Source organism: Anolis carolinensis, unplaced genomic scaffold, assembly GCF_035594765.1.
Source record: "Anolis carolinensis isolate JA03-04 unplaced genomic scaffold, rAnoCar3.1.pri scaffold_19, whole genome shotgun sequence".
In the NCBI taxonomy this organism is placed as follows: Eukaryota; Metazoa; Chordata; class Lepidosauria; order Squamata; family Dactyloidae; genus Anolis; species Anolis carolinensis.
In genome coordinates this window covers 2,059,433-2,075,492 of record NW_026943829.1, presented here as the reverse complement: position 1 = coordinate 2,075,492, position 16,060 = coordinate 2,059,433, and the positions used below count along the sequence as shown (strand labels likewise).

General features: G+C 39.6%; 2 protein-coding genes across 2 annotated transcripts in view; both read left to right on the top strand.

Moving 5' to 3' along the window:
* The window catches only part of LOC134294730 (Fanconi anemia group A protein-like), a 32,294-nt gene extending 16,412 nt beyond the window's left edge, over window positions 1-15,882 (top strand). Inside the window, exons 11-12 of the mRNA XM_062966367.1 lie at window positions 3,526-3,675; window positions 9,881-15,882. Of these exons, the coding sequence (XP_062822437.1) occupies window position 3,526 (1 nt within the window). The 3' untranslated portion in view covers window positions 3,527-3,675; window positions 9,881-15,882. The remainder of the gene's footprint in view (window positions 1-3,525; window positions 3,676-9,880) is intronic.
* LOC134294727 (NF-kappa-B inhibitor zeta-like) overlaps window positions 1-16,060 on the top strand; it is an 813,925-nt gene that overhangs the window by 729,869 nt on the left and 67,996 nt on the right. The gene's annotated exons all lie outside the window — the stretch shown is intronic.

The window sequence follows — 16,060 nt, the reverse complement described above, 5'->3', positions numbered from 1 at the left end:
GGTCTATGAAAGGATGAACTAACTGGATTTCCTTTGTAATGATTTCATTTGGATGATTTCATTTGAGCAGAGCTACCTAAAGTGGGAGCCCTGATGGCGCAGTGTGTTAATGTGCTGAGCTGCTGAACTTGCGGACCAAAAGGTCCCAGGTTCAAATCCCGGGAGCGGAATGAGCGCCCACTGTTAGCCCCAGCTTCTGCCAACCTAGCAGTTTGAAAACACGCAAGTGTGAGTAGATCAATAGGTACCGCTCCAGCGGGAAGGTAACGGCGCTCCATGCAGTCATGCCGGCCACATGACCTTGGAGGTGTCTATGGACAACACCGGCTCTTCGGCTTAGAAATGGAGATGAGCACCAACCCCAAGAGTCGGTCACGTCAAGGGAAAACCTTTACCTTTACCTACCAAAAGTTCTGTGTTCATGCTAGGTGAAAGATTCTGTAAATTGTACGGAAGGTAACCTTGCCCAACTTTCATGATGGGCCTGAGGTTATTATGGAACTTTTCTCTATTGGATAGAAGGAATAATAAGCAGATATTGGCAAAATATTTAAGAGACATTTATTTATGGTAATTTCTTTATGACTGATCTACAAACCATCAGCTTTTTTTCCTTGTCAGAAGCGACTTGAGAACATACTGCAAGTTGCTTCTGGTGTCAGAGAATTGGCCATCTACAGAGATGTTGCCCAGGCGATGCCCAGATGTGTTACCATCCTACTGGGAGACTTCTCTCATGTCCCTACAAGCTAGAGCTGACGGACAGGAGCTCACCCTGTCTTGCAGATTCGAACTGGCAACCTTTAGGTCGGCAACCCAACCTTCAGTTCAACAGTTCAGCTGGCACAAGAGTTTAACCCGTTGTGCCACCATACCTCCTATCTTCAGGCCTTGGAAAGTTTCCAGGAAAAATAATGAGTACAGTAGAGTCTCACTTATCCAAGCTAATCCTTGGATAAGCGAATATCTTGGATAATAAGGAGGGATTAAGGAAAAGCCTATTAAACATCGAATTAGGTTATGATTTTACAAATTAAGCACCAAAACATCATGTTATACAACAAATTTGACAGAAAAAGTAGTTCAAAACGTAGTAATGTTATGTTGTAATTACTGTACTTACAAATTTAGCACCAAAATATCATGATATATTGAAAACATTGACTACAAAAATGGCTTGGATAATCCAGAGGCTTGGATAAGCGAGGCTTGGATAAGTGAGACTCTACTGTAATACTAAATGATAACATGAATCTGTCTAGAGGAGAGTGACTGAAATGATCAAGGCTTTGGAGAATAATCCCTATGAGGAGCAGTTTAAAGATCTGGGCATGTTTTGCATGTAGATGAGAAGGTTGAGAGGAGACTTGATGGCCATGTATAATAATGTGAGAGGAAGTCATAGGGAGGATGGACCAAGCTTGTTGCCTTCTGCCTTGGAGACTAGAACTTGGAAGAATGGCTTCAAACAAATAACCCACATTACGTGCTTTGAACTGGGATATATGGCAGTAAGGACTCAGACAATCCAGTTCAAAGCAGGTAATGTGGGTTATCCTGCCTTGATATCCTGAGTTATAGAGCTGTGTGGAAGGGCCCAAATTCTTTCTCCTTTCTCTGCCAAATAATGCTGGAAAGTGTCCAGAGGAGGGCCACATCTAAGGCAGGCATCCTCAGAGGTTGTGAGGTGTGTTGGAAACTAGGCAAGTGGGGTTTGTATATCTTTGTTGAGAGGTGTTAGCTGGCCCTGATTGTTTCATGTTTGGAATTCCCCTGTTTTTGAGTGTTCTTTTTTACTGTCCTTTTTTTTACTGTCCTTTTTTTAACTATTTATTTATTTATTTATTTCCCATACTTCTGTCCCGCCCTTCTCACCCGAAGAGGACTCAGGGTGGCCTCACAACTGGCAACAATTCAATGGCCGACATACAAATTCCAATAATATAATGACAATTAAACTCAAACATTAAAACAAAAACTACTAAAAACAACAATTACAACCACATAAGTTCAAAATCATAGTCCAGAATCAGTCCAGTGGTCAATACTTAAAAAGTCCTCAATTATTGCACTGCTAGGAATAATGCTCAATAACCATAACCATGTCTAGCAAGGCTATTCTATGCTAATCAAAGTGATCAACTGCAGTTATTCACACTTGGCCTTCATATTATCCAACATTTTTGCTTATCCAATGCTCTGCTGGCCCGTTCATGTGGTTTGGTGTGTGTGGGGGGGGGCACCAAAATTTCTATTTGCTTACACTTGAAAATTATCTTGGGCCGGCTCTGGGGGGGGAGTCCCGGGGCCAGGCGCTGCCGGAGGAAGAGGCCGATGGAGGACGAGGAGGAAGGAAGGAGCGCCGGGCGGAGGCGGAGGAGGAAAGGGCAGGAGCTCAGCAACCCCTTCGAACTGGTCAGGGCCTCACGCCTACTGTTTACTACTATTAATATTATTATTATTCTTTTATGTGTATCAATTGGTGGCATCAATAAGAGTCTAGTGTCCCGGCATCATCATCATAGCATAGGCCTGGGCCAACTTGGGCCCTCCAGGTGTTTTGGACTACAACTCCCACAATTCCTAACAGCCGGTAGGCTGTTAGGAATTGTGGGAGTTGAAGTCCAAAACACCTGGAGGGCCCAAGTTGGCCCAGGCCTGTCTTAAGCGATCCTTTTGCTGTTTTAGCAGCAAATTGACAGAAAAAGCAGTTCAATACACGGTAACGTTATCTAGTAATTACCGTATTTACAATCTAGCAATGTATTGAAGACGTTGACTACAAAAACATTGACTACTACCCTGTTTCCCCTAAAATAAGACATCACCAGAAAATAAGACCTAGTGGAGGTTTTGCTGAATTGCTTAATATAAGGCCTCCCCCAAAAGTAAGACCTAGCAAAGTTTTTGTTCAGAAGCATGCCCGCCGAACAGAACACTAGAGCATGCAGGATCAGTAAATGTACATACCATAAAGTGCTGTACATGGAAATATTGGTAGTAACAAGAAATTCTTGATAGGATTCACAGTTTGTCTGGTTATGCTGTTTTATGATGACAACTACTGTACAGTATATAATAAATGTTCATTTTTTTGTTCAACAATAAATGTGAATTCTTCTTCATGGAAAAATAAGACATCCCCTGAAAATAAGACCTAGAACATCTTTGGGAGAAAAAATTAATATAAGATACTGTCTTATTTTCGGGGAAACACGGTAAAAGGCAAACTGCATTGCATAATAGAGAACTATTATTTGGTGCAATAATAGGTATGAAAGATGTGTAACAGACTAATGGAACGGCCCGGGCTAAGCCTATGGTTCCCGTGATTTACCCTAATGTATGGAGTTAAATGTTTTAATTGCATTTTAATATTTTATTTTATTTAAATGGCTGTTTTTGTACTCTATTTTTTTGCCTCTGCTTTATTTATACAAGTACAGTTTATGCTTTAATGTCAGAAAAAGGTTGAGAAACCAGTCCTATGGGCTGAGCTGGACTAATTTTGTTTAATTTCTATAGATAACCAATGAAGAAATAGAGGATGATCTCACATCCAAAGAGGAGAAAGATGATTCCAGGCTGAAGGAGGAAAGTGACCGAAAGAACGAAGAGAGTCTGGAAAATGACCAGCAAAAAGGAGGAGCAGAGACCAAACAACTGGACCAAACGGTAAATGCCCCAGGATGCTGTGTTTGATGTCATTTAATAGATTTGTTTAATCATTTTATTGCTTTTAACTACTGTATATATTTAAAAATATTTTGTTTATTTCTATTTTAATATTTATTATGTGTTAGATGTTGATTCACATGTTGTTACAGCTTTTAGTGCTGGCCACTTTGATATGATAGAGAAAAAGTAGGGTAAAATAGAATAATAATAATAATAATAATAATAATAATAATAATAATAATGACGTATAATTGTGTGATAAGGTACTAAATGCCCCAGGATTTAAATACCACTTAAAAATGTGTAGTGCTCCTAGTCTGAGCCAAAAAATGAAGTACTAAGATTTCTGACCTTGTAAATGTTAATTTAAATATATAAATATAATATATATACATTTTAAATTATATATATATAAAACCAGTGTGTGTGTGTATATATATATATATATAATTTTTATGATAAATATTGTATATAAATTGTGTGGTAACTGGCCGGGACGGATCCTGCAAGGACATTGGCACCTAATGGTCAGCAACACCTGAGAAATAACACAACTTGGGCAAATGCCGTTGCATGCAATGAATTACCGTATTGACTCGATCCAAAAGACCTCTTTTCTTGTTAATTAGTTGCATAATTCTGGTGAAAGAAAACAGAGGGTAATTTCCACATTAAGGTTTGTTTTCTCTCATGATACCTGATTATTTGTTGTATAGCACTGACCATTTCAGAAATAGTTAGTTTTCTAAAGTAGAGCAAATCTACATGCGCATGAAAACCTGGGCTCACCATGAGTTGATTCCTGGCTGCTTTCATGAACTTCTTGTACTTCTGATAAATATACCAGATTAAACAGGCAAAGTCAGGGTATACTCCAAAGCTTTCTGGGAACTCCGGAGTATCCCACAACTTCAGGGCAGTATAGACAGCTGGATTGAATCTCATTTGGACCAGCCTGATGTTCAGATGGGACACTGACACCATAACTTTTGCCTGTGCTTATTAGAGTTAGAAAAAGGGGAGGGATTATTCTTGCAGATGGCAACAGCTCTATCAACAGAGAAACCCACATGACCAGAAAGAAGATGGGAAGCTTAGCCCTGACCTTCCTGGTTGTGTAGGCACATTTTGCTGATGTCAGAATTGGGCACCTGTGACAGCAATGAGCATGCATGGAACTCTGCAATTGGTTGGGGTGGGTGACATAGAAGGGGAGGTGATGGTCCAGCAAGGCCAGTGTGGTCTCAGCGGTTCAAATAGTCTGAAAGAGAATAAGGCTGAAATAACAGCTAGGATAAGGGAGAGGCGAATGACTGAAGTTTGTCTAACTACTCCGAACTCCAAAGTCAAAAGTGATCCCCTTCTCATATACACCAAGTATGCTTATGAAGAGAGTGGCAGAAATTTGTTTTGTACTCATTCTTTCACACATGTGCAACTTTAACATTTCTGATTTGATGTTACTGTAGTGCGATTTCTGAAAATAACAGAGTTTCCCCCCATTTTCTTTTACTACATGATCCTAGCCAATCATGCAGGTCATATTGCTGCTGCTGTTGTTTTTAACTTTTTTTATACCTTGCTTTTATCCTCAGGGGAACTTAAGGTGGCTAACAATTCCATGCTTTAGTCAAGTTTTAAAAAGTGCAATACAAAAGTTTTAAAAAACTCAATTTAATAGTAGGTAAAGGTAAAGGTTTCCCCTGACGTTAAGTCCAGTCATGACCGACTCTGGGGGTTGGTGCTCATCTCCATTTCTAAGCCGAAGAGCCGTTATTGTCCTTAGACACCTCCAAGGTCATGTGGCCAGCATGACTGCATGGAGCGCCGTTACCTTCCCGCCAGAGCAGTGCCTATTGATCTACTCACATTGGCATGTTTTTGAACTGCTAGGTTGGCAGAAGCTAGAGCAACAGCGGGTGCTCACTCCGCTCCCCGGATTTGAACCTGGGACCTTTTGGACCGCAAGTTCAGCAGCTCAGCGCTTTTACACATTGAGCCACCGGAGGCACCGGAGTACATTTTGTTAAAAACAGATTAAAACATAATACACTTAATGATGCTCCATGCAGTCATGCTGGCCACATGATCTTGGAGGCATCTACAGACAATGCCAGCTCTTTGGCTTAGAAATGGAGATGAGCACCAACCCCCAGAGTCGGACACGGCTAGATTTAATATCAGGGGACTTTTACCTTTACCTTTTACACTTAAAATAGCTTTTAAAACTCACTCCCCCCCCCCACACACACACACACATACAATCCCAACCACAACCTCCCCAAAGCCTGCTGATATTGCAATAACATAACTGGGACAGGCAATCTTTTTAAGCTATGAGTACGTCTATGCAATAGTGTACACATTGCCTTGCCACAGAGGTTGTTATAATGCACATATAGCTGAATAATGGATGACAAAATGGGAATGGTAGTACATTTGATAGTACAGTGAGGCCACGTTACCTCTCCTCACTTCTCTTAACATTTTCTGCTGTCTCTCTTCCTACACAAAATAAATATAAGAGGGATGCAAAAATATTCAATATTGCTTCATTGTTTAAGTTCTGGATGATGATACACTTTTCAAAAGAAGTAAGAATGCTTTTTACTAGCTTTAAGTTGCTCTCTGAAACACATTTTATAAAGAAAATGTTATTTACCTGAAGTTCTATGCTATTCTATGCTATGGTATTCAGGCCCCAAAGGAAATCCTACAGAAAATCCTAAATCACTGGGTCCAGTGCAAGGCAACGAGGACTCCGTTCCCCTTTCTCCAACTTAGTCATAGAATTAGAAGGGCCCCCAAAGGTCATCTAGCCCAGCTCAGGATCTCCAAGCATCCCCAAATGTGTCGGACTACAGTTCCCATCTCCTGATATTGACACTCCCATCTCCGAGGGATTATTATTATTATATTCATTTATAACCTGTCATAGAATCATAGAATAGTAGAGTTGAAAGAGACCTCATGGGCCATCTAGTCCAACCCCCCGCTAAGACGCAGGAAATCTCATTCAAAGCACCCCCGACAGATGGCCATCCAGCCTCTGCTTAAAAGCCTCCAAAGAAGGAGCCTCCACCACAGTCCTTCTCCTACTAATGAAGCTATTGCCTCTGAAGGATTATTATTATTATTATTATTATTATTATTATTATTATTATTATTATTATATTCATGTATATCCTAGCCTTTTCCTAATAATAATATTCTCACCTTTGAAGGATGGTGATGATGATGATTTATTTACTTACCATATTTATATCCCGCCTTTCTCTATTATTATTATTATTATTATTATTATTTTCATGTATATCCTAGCCTTTTCCTAATAATAATATTCTCACCTTTGAAGAACGACGACGATTTATTTACCATATTTATATCCCACCTTTCTCTACCCCAAGGGGGCTCAATAATAATAATAATAATAATAATGTAATAATAATCATATTCATGTATATCCTACCCTTCTCCTAATACTAAGACTCTCACCTCCGAAGGATTATTATTATTATTATTATTATTATTATTATTATTATTTTAATAATTTTCATTATTATTATCTTCATTCCCATCATCCCCAGCACATTTGATGGGATAAGCCAGTTTTAATAATGATGATGATGATTATTATTATATTCATTCCCATCATCCCCAGCACATTTGAGGGGATAGGCCAGTTTTAATAATGATGATGATGATGATGATGATGATGATGATGATGATGACTATATTCATGTATATCCTACCCTTCTCCTAATACTAAGACTCTCACCTCCGAAGGATGATGATGATATTATTATTATATTAATAATTTTCATTATTATTCTTATCTTCATTCCCATCATCCCCAGCACATTTGAGGGGATAGGCCAGTTTTAATAATGATGATGATGATGATGGAGAGGTGGGTAAGAAATAAATAAATAAATAAATAAATAATAATAATAATAATAATAATAATTTTATTATGACACAGCAATTGGATAAATTCCTCTCCTTGTAATTAGGACTTTATTTTTCTTTTCTTTTTGTTGTGTCAACCTAGAGGCGTGGATGATGGGTTGTGTTGTCAAATTTCAAGGTTGGGGGGCCTGTAGTTTTGTTGTTTGGTCCGCTGCCCTGATGCCATTACTCTTTTATATATATAGATATAATCAATATTATTGTATTGTGTTATTATATTGTATTACATTACAATATTACTATCAATATTATATGTATATACATTAGATTATATTATTATAAATTATATTGTCCATTATATACAAAAAATACACACATATATACATATATACATATACATATACAGTAGAGTCTCACTTATCCAACGTTCTGGATTATCCAACGCATTTTTGTAGTCAATGTTTTCAATATATCATGATATTTTGGTGCTAAATTCATAAATACAGTAATTACTACATAGCATTACTGCGTATTGAACTACTTTTTATGCCAAATTTGTTGTCTAACATGATGTTTTGGTGCTTAATTTGTTAAATCATAACCTAATTTGATGTTTAATAGGCTTTTCCTTAATGCCTCCTTATTATCCAACATATTCGCTTATCCAACATTCTGCCGGCCCGTTTATGTTGGATGAGCGAGACTCTACTGTATTATAAATTATATTGTCCATTATATACAAAATAATACACACACACACACACACACACACACACACACACACACACACATATATATATATATATATATATATAAAATTTTCAGCATAGCATGTTATGGGTCTTAAGGCTGGAAATAAATCAGATTGGTAAAAAAAAATGCAATTACTGTATTATTCTACTCATTATTTCCTCTGGAAAGCTGTGTGAATTTTCAAAAATGTTGCCATGTGTTGTCAAAGGCTTTCATAGGTGGGTTGTTGTGAGTTTCTGGGCTGCCACCTCAAAAAGCAGGGCCAGCTAACACCTCGAAACACAGGATTCCCCCAGGCAGGAAGCAGCCAGGCCTTGAAACTGCAGGCCATTCAATGCTAATCAAGGTGGCAAATAACAGCATTCACATTTGCCTCCAACAGACAAGAGTTCTTTCTCCCACCCTGGGAGTTGCAGTCCAACCGCACCTGGAAGCCTGCATAAATTGCACTCAGTGAGCAAAGAAACTCAAGAGTTCAAATTTAATGACTGTTAACAAGAGATGCTTTTCTAATGGACAAGTAGGTAGATATGCATGAGATTTTTCTATAGTCCTGGCCTGTCAAGATCAAGGGTTCCTGGGCATGTGCAGATGCACCGCTATCTGCTTGTCTCTTTCAAAAAGTATGCAAAATTACTGTCATGAAGTGAGCTAGTACTTTCAGCAAGGAAAATAAATTATTTCAGGCTGCATCATGGAAATCTCATGCAGAAATTGTCTTCCCATAAATATATGTCCTGAACAATAGAAATAATCTCTAGCTTGTGTTATCGAAGGCTTTCGTGGCTTGCTGTGAGTCTTCCAGGCTGCATGGCCATGTTCCAGCAGCATTCTCTCCTGACGTTTCGCCTGCACCTGTGGCTAATGGCATCTTCAGAGGTTCTGCTGGCAGTGAAGCAAGTGGAGTGCATAAATGAAAGAAGCCTTGTCTGTTTGAAGCAAGTGTGGATGTTTTGCAATTAGCAGGCTTGAATAGCATTGAGTGGCCTTGCAAAGAAAGATAAAAACTTGGCTGTGGGATCAGGCTTTTAGTGAACAGGGCAGTGCAATAAACGATCTGGAAAATGTGGAATTGACTATGGAAAGGCTGGATTGTGACTATGGATGGCGTGATTTTAATTGTAATGTTTTTAAAAAGTTTAATAATGTCAGTTTTTAGTGTTATTTAATTTTAACGTCTGTATTATATGTTTTAAGGCATTGAATAGTTGCCTCCATGTAAGCCAACTTGAGTCCCCTTCGGAGCAGAGAAATGCGGGGTAGAAATAGAGCCAATAAATAATAAATAAAGTCAATCAGTGAGGGTATCTGCATACAGATAGCCTGGTCTCTATTGCCTGGAGGCATCCTTTGTCTGGGAGGTGTTAAAAGGCACTTGATTGCTTGCTGGGCGCTGGGCCTCCCAAACAGAGGATGCCTCCAGGCAACATCAGCCAGGCTAACCTTACACAGATACCCTCACTGATTGACTTTGCAGCTTCATGGCTACTCGTTGCTGTTCAAATGTGCTAATTGCAACATTCACTCTTGCTTCACACAGACAAGGATTCTTTCTCCCACCTTGGACATCATTCCACAGAAGATGCCTCCAGTCAATAGAGGCCAGGCTACCTCTATGCGGATTCTCTCACTGATTGACTTTGCAGCTTCGTTGCTACTCCGTGCTATTCAAGCTGGCTAATTGCAACATTCACTCTTGCTTCACACAGACAAGGATTCTTTGTCCCACCCTGGACATCGTTTCACAGGAGATGCCTCCAGGCAACAGAGGCCAGGCTACCTCACTGATTGACTTTGCAGCTTCGTTGCTACTCCGTGTTATTCAAGCTTGCCAATTGCAACATCCACCCTTGCTTCACACAGACAAAAGTTATTTCTCCCACCCTGGACATCGTTTCACAGAGGATGCCTCCAGGCAATAGAGGCCAGGCTACCTCGCTGATTGACTTTGCAGCTTTATGGCTACTCAGTGTTATTCAACCTTGCCAATTGTAACATCCACACTTGCTTCACACACACAAGGGTCCTTTCTCCCATCCTGAACATTATTCCACAGGGAATATCTACACTCCACTCTGAAGATGCCATTAGCCACAGGTGCAGGTGAAACGTCTCTCTCTCTCTGTACGGGATGCATGCCGGCCAACTGTCGCCGGCGCAGGATGGGGTCTTTGATGCAGAGATAGACATTGGGGTTCGGATTCCCACGGGGATTTTTTCTTTCTTCTTTTTTCTCCATCTTGGACATTGCGGTTCGGATCACAACGTCTTTGGAGATGAGATAGCAACTGTGAGGTCTGGTGTGTTGTGTTCCAGAAGCATTCTCTCCTGATGTTTTGCCCACATCTATGGCAGGCATCCGCAGAGGTTGTGAGGCCTGTTGGAAACGAGGCAAGAGGGGTTTGTATAGATCTCTATGGAATGATGTCCAGGGCGGGAGAGAGAAAGAACTCTGTCTGTTGGAAGTACGTGTGAATGTTGCAATTAATCACCTTGATTAGCATTGAACACAACCTACAAACTGTCTCCAGACCAACTAAGGAAGCCCAACAGTTGCTCCGTTCAGCAAAGGGCCGGAAAAGGGATCCTCTCTCCTCTGCAGAAGTCTACCATAATGCCATGCAGCTGCGGACAAGTCTACAGACAAGTCTATAGTAATAATAATAATAATAATAATAATAATAATAATAATAATAATAATATGCCTCAAGTACCACCTCCCAGCAGTAAAGAACTGGTGGGATCACAAACCTGCAAAAGTATTGGAAAATGAGCATGCAAAGATACTGTGGGACTTCCAAATCCAGACTGACAAAGTTCTGGAACACAACACACCAGACCTCACAGTTGTGTAAGAGAAAAAGGTTTGGATCATTGATGTCGCCATCCCAGGTGACAGTCGCATTGACGAAAAACAACAGGAAAAACTCAGCCGCTATCAGGATCTCAAGACTGAACTTCAAATACTCTGGCAGAAACCAGTGCAGGTGGTCCCGGTGGTGATCGGTACACTGGGTGTCGTGCCAAAAGATCTCAGCCGGCATTTGGAAACAATAGACATTGACAAAATTACGATCTGCCAACTGCAAAAGGCCACCCTGCTGGGATCTGCACGCATCATCCGAAAATACATCACACAGTCCTAGACACTTGGGAAGTGTTCGACTTGTGATTTTGTGATACGAAATCCAGCATGTCTATCTTGTTTGCTATGTCATAATAATAATAATAATAATAATAATAATAATAATAATAATAATAATACATCACACAGTCCTAGATACTTGGGAAGTGTTCGACTTGTGATTCTGTGATATGAAATCCACCATATCTGTTTGCTGTGTCATAATAAAATAATAATAATAATAATAATAATCCTGTAATAATACTGTATTCACATAATGATTTTGTGAAATGAAATCCAGCATATCTATCTTGTTTGCTGTGTCATATAATAATAATAATAATAATAATAATAATAATAATGTTCAGGGTGTCGACGCACCCTTTGAGCAGCTTGGCTTTGGGGGATGGAGGCCAATGCCTGCAAAATACCTTCAAGTAAGTTTTTCACATCCAATTAATTCTATCGTAAGCTATTTCTTAGGGCTGCCGGCCTGGATAGCAAGCAAGCAAGCTGTTCCTGCCCAAGCTCAACTGGTTTTGCATTGGGTTCCTTTACGGTTTCAATAGTGCGGACGTATCAAAAAACCCATCTGAGCCAAAATGGCCTCCCGAATTCACGGCAAGTGATCAACCCTATATACTCCAGCCATTTCACATCTGTGCAATAAAAGTATAAATATTTCGACCTATGCATGTTTCTATCGTTCTGGAAAAGGTCCCACTTTGGTCCCTTTCCCCCAAAGACTAGACAGACCTTCCAATAGGTTAGGAAAGTGCCCTTTGGGGACTATAACTCCCCAAATCTTTCACCAATGCTCTGTATTCAGGCCCCAAAGGAAATCCTACAGAAAATCCTAAATCACTGGGTCCAGTGCAAGGCAACGAGGACTCCGTTCCCCTTTCTCCAACTTAGTCATAGAATTAGAAGGGCCCCCAAAGGTCATCTAGCCCAGCTCAGGATCTCCAAGCATCCCCAAATGTGTCGGACTACAGTTCCCATCTCCTGATATTGACACTCTCATCTCCGAGGGATTATTATTATTATATTCATTTATATCCTGTCATAGAATCATAGAATAGTAGAGTTGAAAGAGACCTCATGGGCCATCTAGTCCAACCCCCCGCTTCTTAAGATTGGCTCTGGATCTCATGGTGCCAGGGTGCAGTCTGTCCAGTGCCTTCCAAGTCACCCAGCCTTCTGTGTGCCCAGGAGTCACTCATTTGGTATGAGCCATGGATTGAGGTTCTGGGTATTAACTTGCCACTTTTGGACTGTCACTAGCTGAGATGTTCCTGTGAGTATCTCTGTAGATCTCAGAAAGCTGTTTCTTGATTTAAGGTGTTGCCTTGCTGGCTGATATCAGAACAGAGGACTAGCCAGAGATGTCAATGCCTTGGTCCTTTCATTATTGGCTGCTACTTCCCGGCAGATGTCAGGTGGTGCAATACAGGCTAAACAGTATAATTTCTCCAGTGGTGTAGGGCGTAGACATCCTGTTATAATGTGGCATGACTCATGAAAAGACACATCCACTGATTTAACATGGTGAGATGTATTCCACACTGGGCATGCGTATTCAGCAGCAGAATAGCAAAGCACAAGGCAGATGTCTTCACTAGGATAATTCAATCTGAATTATGGAGTCAATCTGAGTGCACATAACAATTCAGGGAGGAGGGAGTGACTAGTTCTTAGAATGCTACCCTCCCCCCAAACAGTCCTTGAGGCCTTAAAAAGAGACATATCCTTAATTTTTAGAATGCTGTGGTAACAGAAGAAGAATGGAACCATTCTAAGGCAGAACGATACTTTGAATTTGTTTTGAAATATCTTATGGACATAATGGAATGATCGCAGAGTTATCACTGAAACAGCTTCTTTGCTTAATTTTCCTAACTTGCCATATCCTGTGTAAACTAACGGAGGATGACGTCTGGATCAAAAGGAGGCTATTTTCAGGGAATCTTTCAAAATTAAAAATGGTTCTTGACTATTAGGACATTTTTCCATCTCGAGTCAAATGAGATCTAGGTATCTCAAGGTTCAAGTTTATTCATCACTAGCCAACCAGGCTCTTGCATGCAACCACAGAAACAAACCAATATCATACCCAGACATAAATGAATCAAAATAGTTGAACTGGCAACAAAAACATACAAAATAGATCTGACATAGTATCTTGTCACGTTAAAAGGTTCTCTCTTTGTCAGGCCTAAATTGACACACTTGGCCATTCAATATCTAGCAGCTAAGACAGTAAGTTCATTTCGTTAATTTATTCAAGGAGCATGACTTCTAAAAAAGTCTATTACTACAACAGTGATTTAATTTTACTCTGGCGCCCTCTGCTGAAGCAAATATTTAACAGTCTTTTTTAACTGGCCATAAATAGAAGAAAAAACTATGGCAAACACAGACTAAATTAGATTAGATTATATTATCTTGAGAATGTGGTTGCATCTCAAGATAATATAATTTATATATCATATCATAATTTTAGTTTATAAATTAAATACGGGTTTTTAAAATAAGGTATCTCAATATCTCAACACAAAATATTAATTACTTACGAAATGCTTCTCATTCAAACATTTGAGGCAAAAATAAACATAATACAAGAAAAATCTAACAAATATACCTATAACCAAAAAACAACTGCTAATCCCAGAATGCACCAATTAAAACAATGGGATCTTTATAAGACAAGTCTACTTTAGCAAACTAGTCATAGGTTTTAGGCCAGAGCTTTCTAACCTTCAGGTCAGCAGTTTAGCTGGCACAAGGGTTTAACCCATTGCACCACGTGGCTCCTAACCAAAGGTTAAAACAACCCCTTATAAAAGATACAGATGCGTACGTAAATTGTAATAACAAAATGGATGGGGACACAACAATAGCATGAAAACCTTTTATATATTTATATATATGATTTGTAATAAAATAACATACATTTTCAAGATTTTAGTTGTTTTGCACATCACACCCACCAACACACAGCCGCTGACACACTGTTGTGTTGCAACATACCATTTGGAAAACTGTTTTAGGACTGTAAACCCAGTTATGGAATGCCCATCTGCTCTGAAAAATTGCCATTATTAAGTTTTGTGATTAATTCTAATTCCTTGGGGATCATTTTTCTATTCAAATCCAGTTTATTATTGTTAAGCTGAAATACTTCCATTCATCTAGTGGCACTATGCCAGTCCCCTTGTCAAAACGCTTTTACAAGCTGTTATTACTCACAATAAGCCAATAAATCATTCACATATTGCTGTAAACAAAAATGAAAGCAAACACACAAATTATATCATTACTTTTCAAGTCCTGCGTTTATGTAACAGATAAAGGATTTAAATACATTTCAAGTTGCACAGAGTTTTTTGGATACTGTAGAATATCAACAGAGTAAAAGACAGTAACAGATTACGTTGTAGAGCTGGGAAATATCCTTTTTAGACTACAATTCCTGCAGTCCCTCTGGAGGTTCCTGGAACTTGTTGTTGCTGTTTTGTGCCTGTAAGTCATTTCTAACTTATGGCAACCCTAAGACAGGGTTGTTTTAGCTAGATTTGTTCAGAAAGGGTTTACCTTTGTTTTCCTCTGAGGCTGTGATTTGCTTTAGATCACTCTGTGGGTTTCCATGGCTGAAAGGGGATTTGAAGCACTGGTCTCCAGAGTCACAGTTCAATACAAAAACCACCACTCCACAGTGGAGAGAGGAAATAAATAAAACCAGCCATGTGTAACAGGAGTTCTACTTCCACAATTCTTCTCTCCTTCTCCCAGTCTGCTACCGAGCACAATTCAAAGTGCTGGCTTTAGCCTATAAAGACCTAAACGGTTTCGGTACCTATCTGAATGCATCTCCCTCTATGAACCATCACGGAGGTTAAGATCTTTTGGGGAGGCCTGCTCTCAGTCCCACTGCCTTCACAAGTACAACTGGTGGGGACGAGAGACAGGGCCTGCTCAGTGGTGGCCCCTCGGCTTTGGAACTCCCTCCCCAGTGACATTAAATCAGTGCCCTCCCTCTTGGCCTTCAAAAAGAAAGCAAAGACATAGCTGTGGGACCAAGCCTTTGGTCAGTAAAGTGATGCAGTGCAAGAAATGAAGAGGGAATATTCGCAACTGACAAGTGGAATAGCTTTGGTTTACGATTTTGGATTATGTGATTCTAATGTTTATACTAAGTTTTAATTCTATGTCTTAATGTCTACATATTTGCTTATGTCTCATGCTTTAATATGGTTAATAGTTTTTAATTTCATAGAGATATGTTATAGTTTAGATATTGTGCTTTGGTTTTCACGTGTATGTTTGGCATTATTATGTTGGAAACCGCTTTGAGTCCCCACTGGGGTGAGAAAAGTGGTATAGAAATGCAATGAATCAATAAATAAAATACACACTTAGATCTAATCTAATGGTTCTCCTACACCTCTCTAGAACCCAGGGTTCCGTCCTGAGCCCGGTTTTGTTCAACATCTTTATTAACGACTTAGATGAAGGGTTAGAAGGCACGAAGTTTGCAGACGACACCAGACTGGGAGGGATAGTTAACACTCCAGAAGACAGGAGCAGAATTCAAAA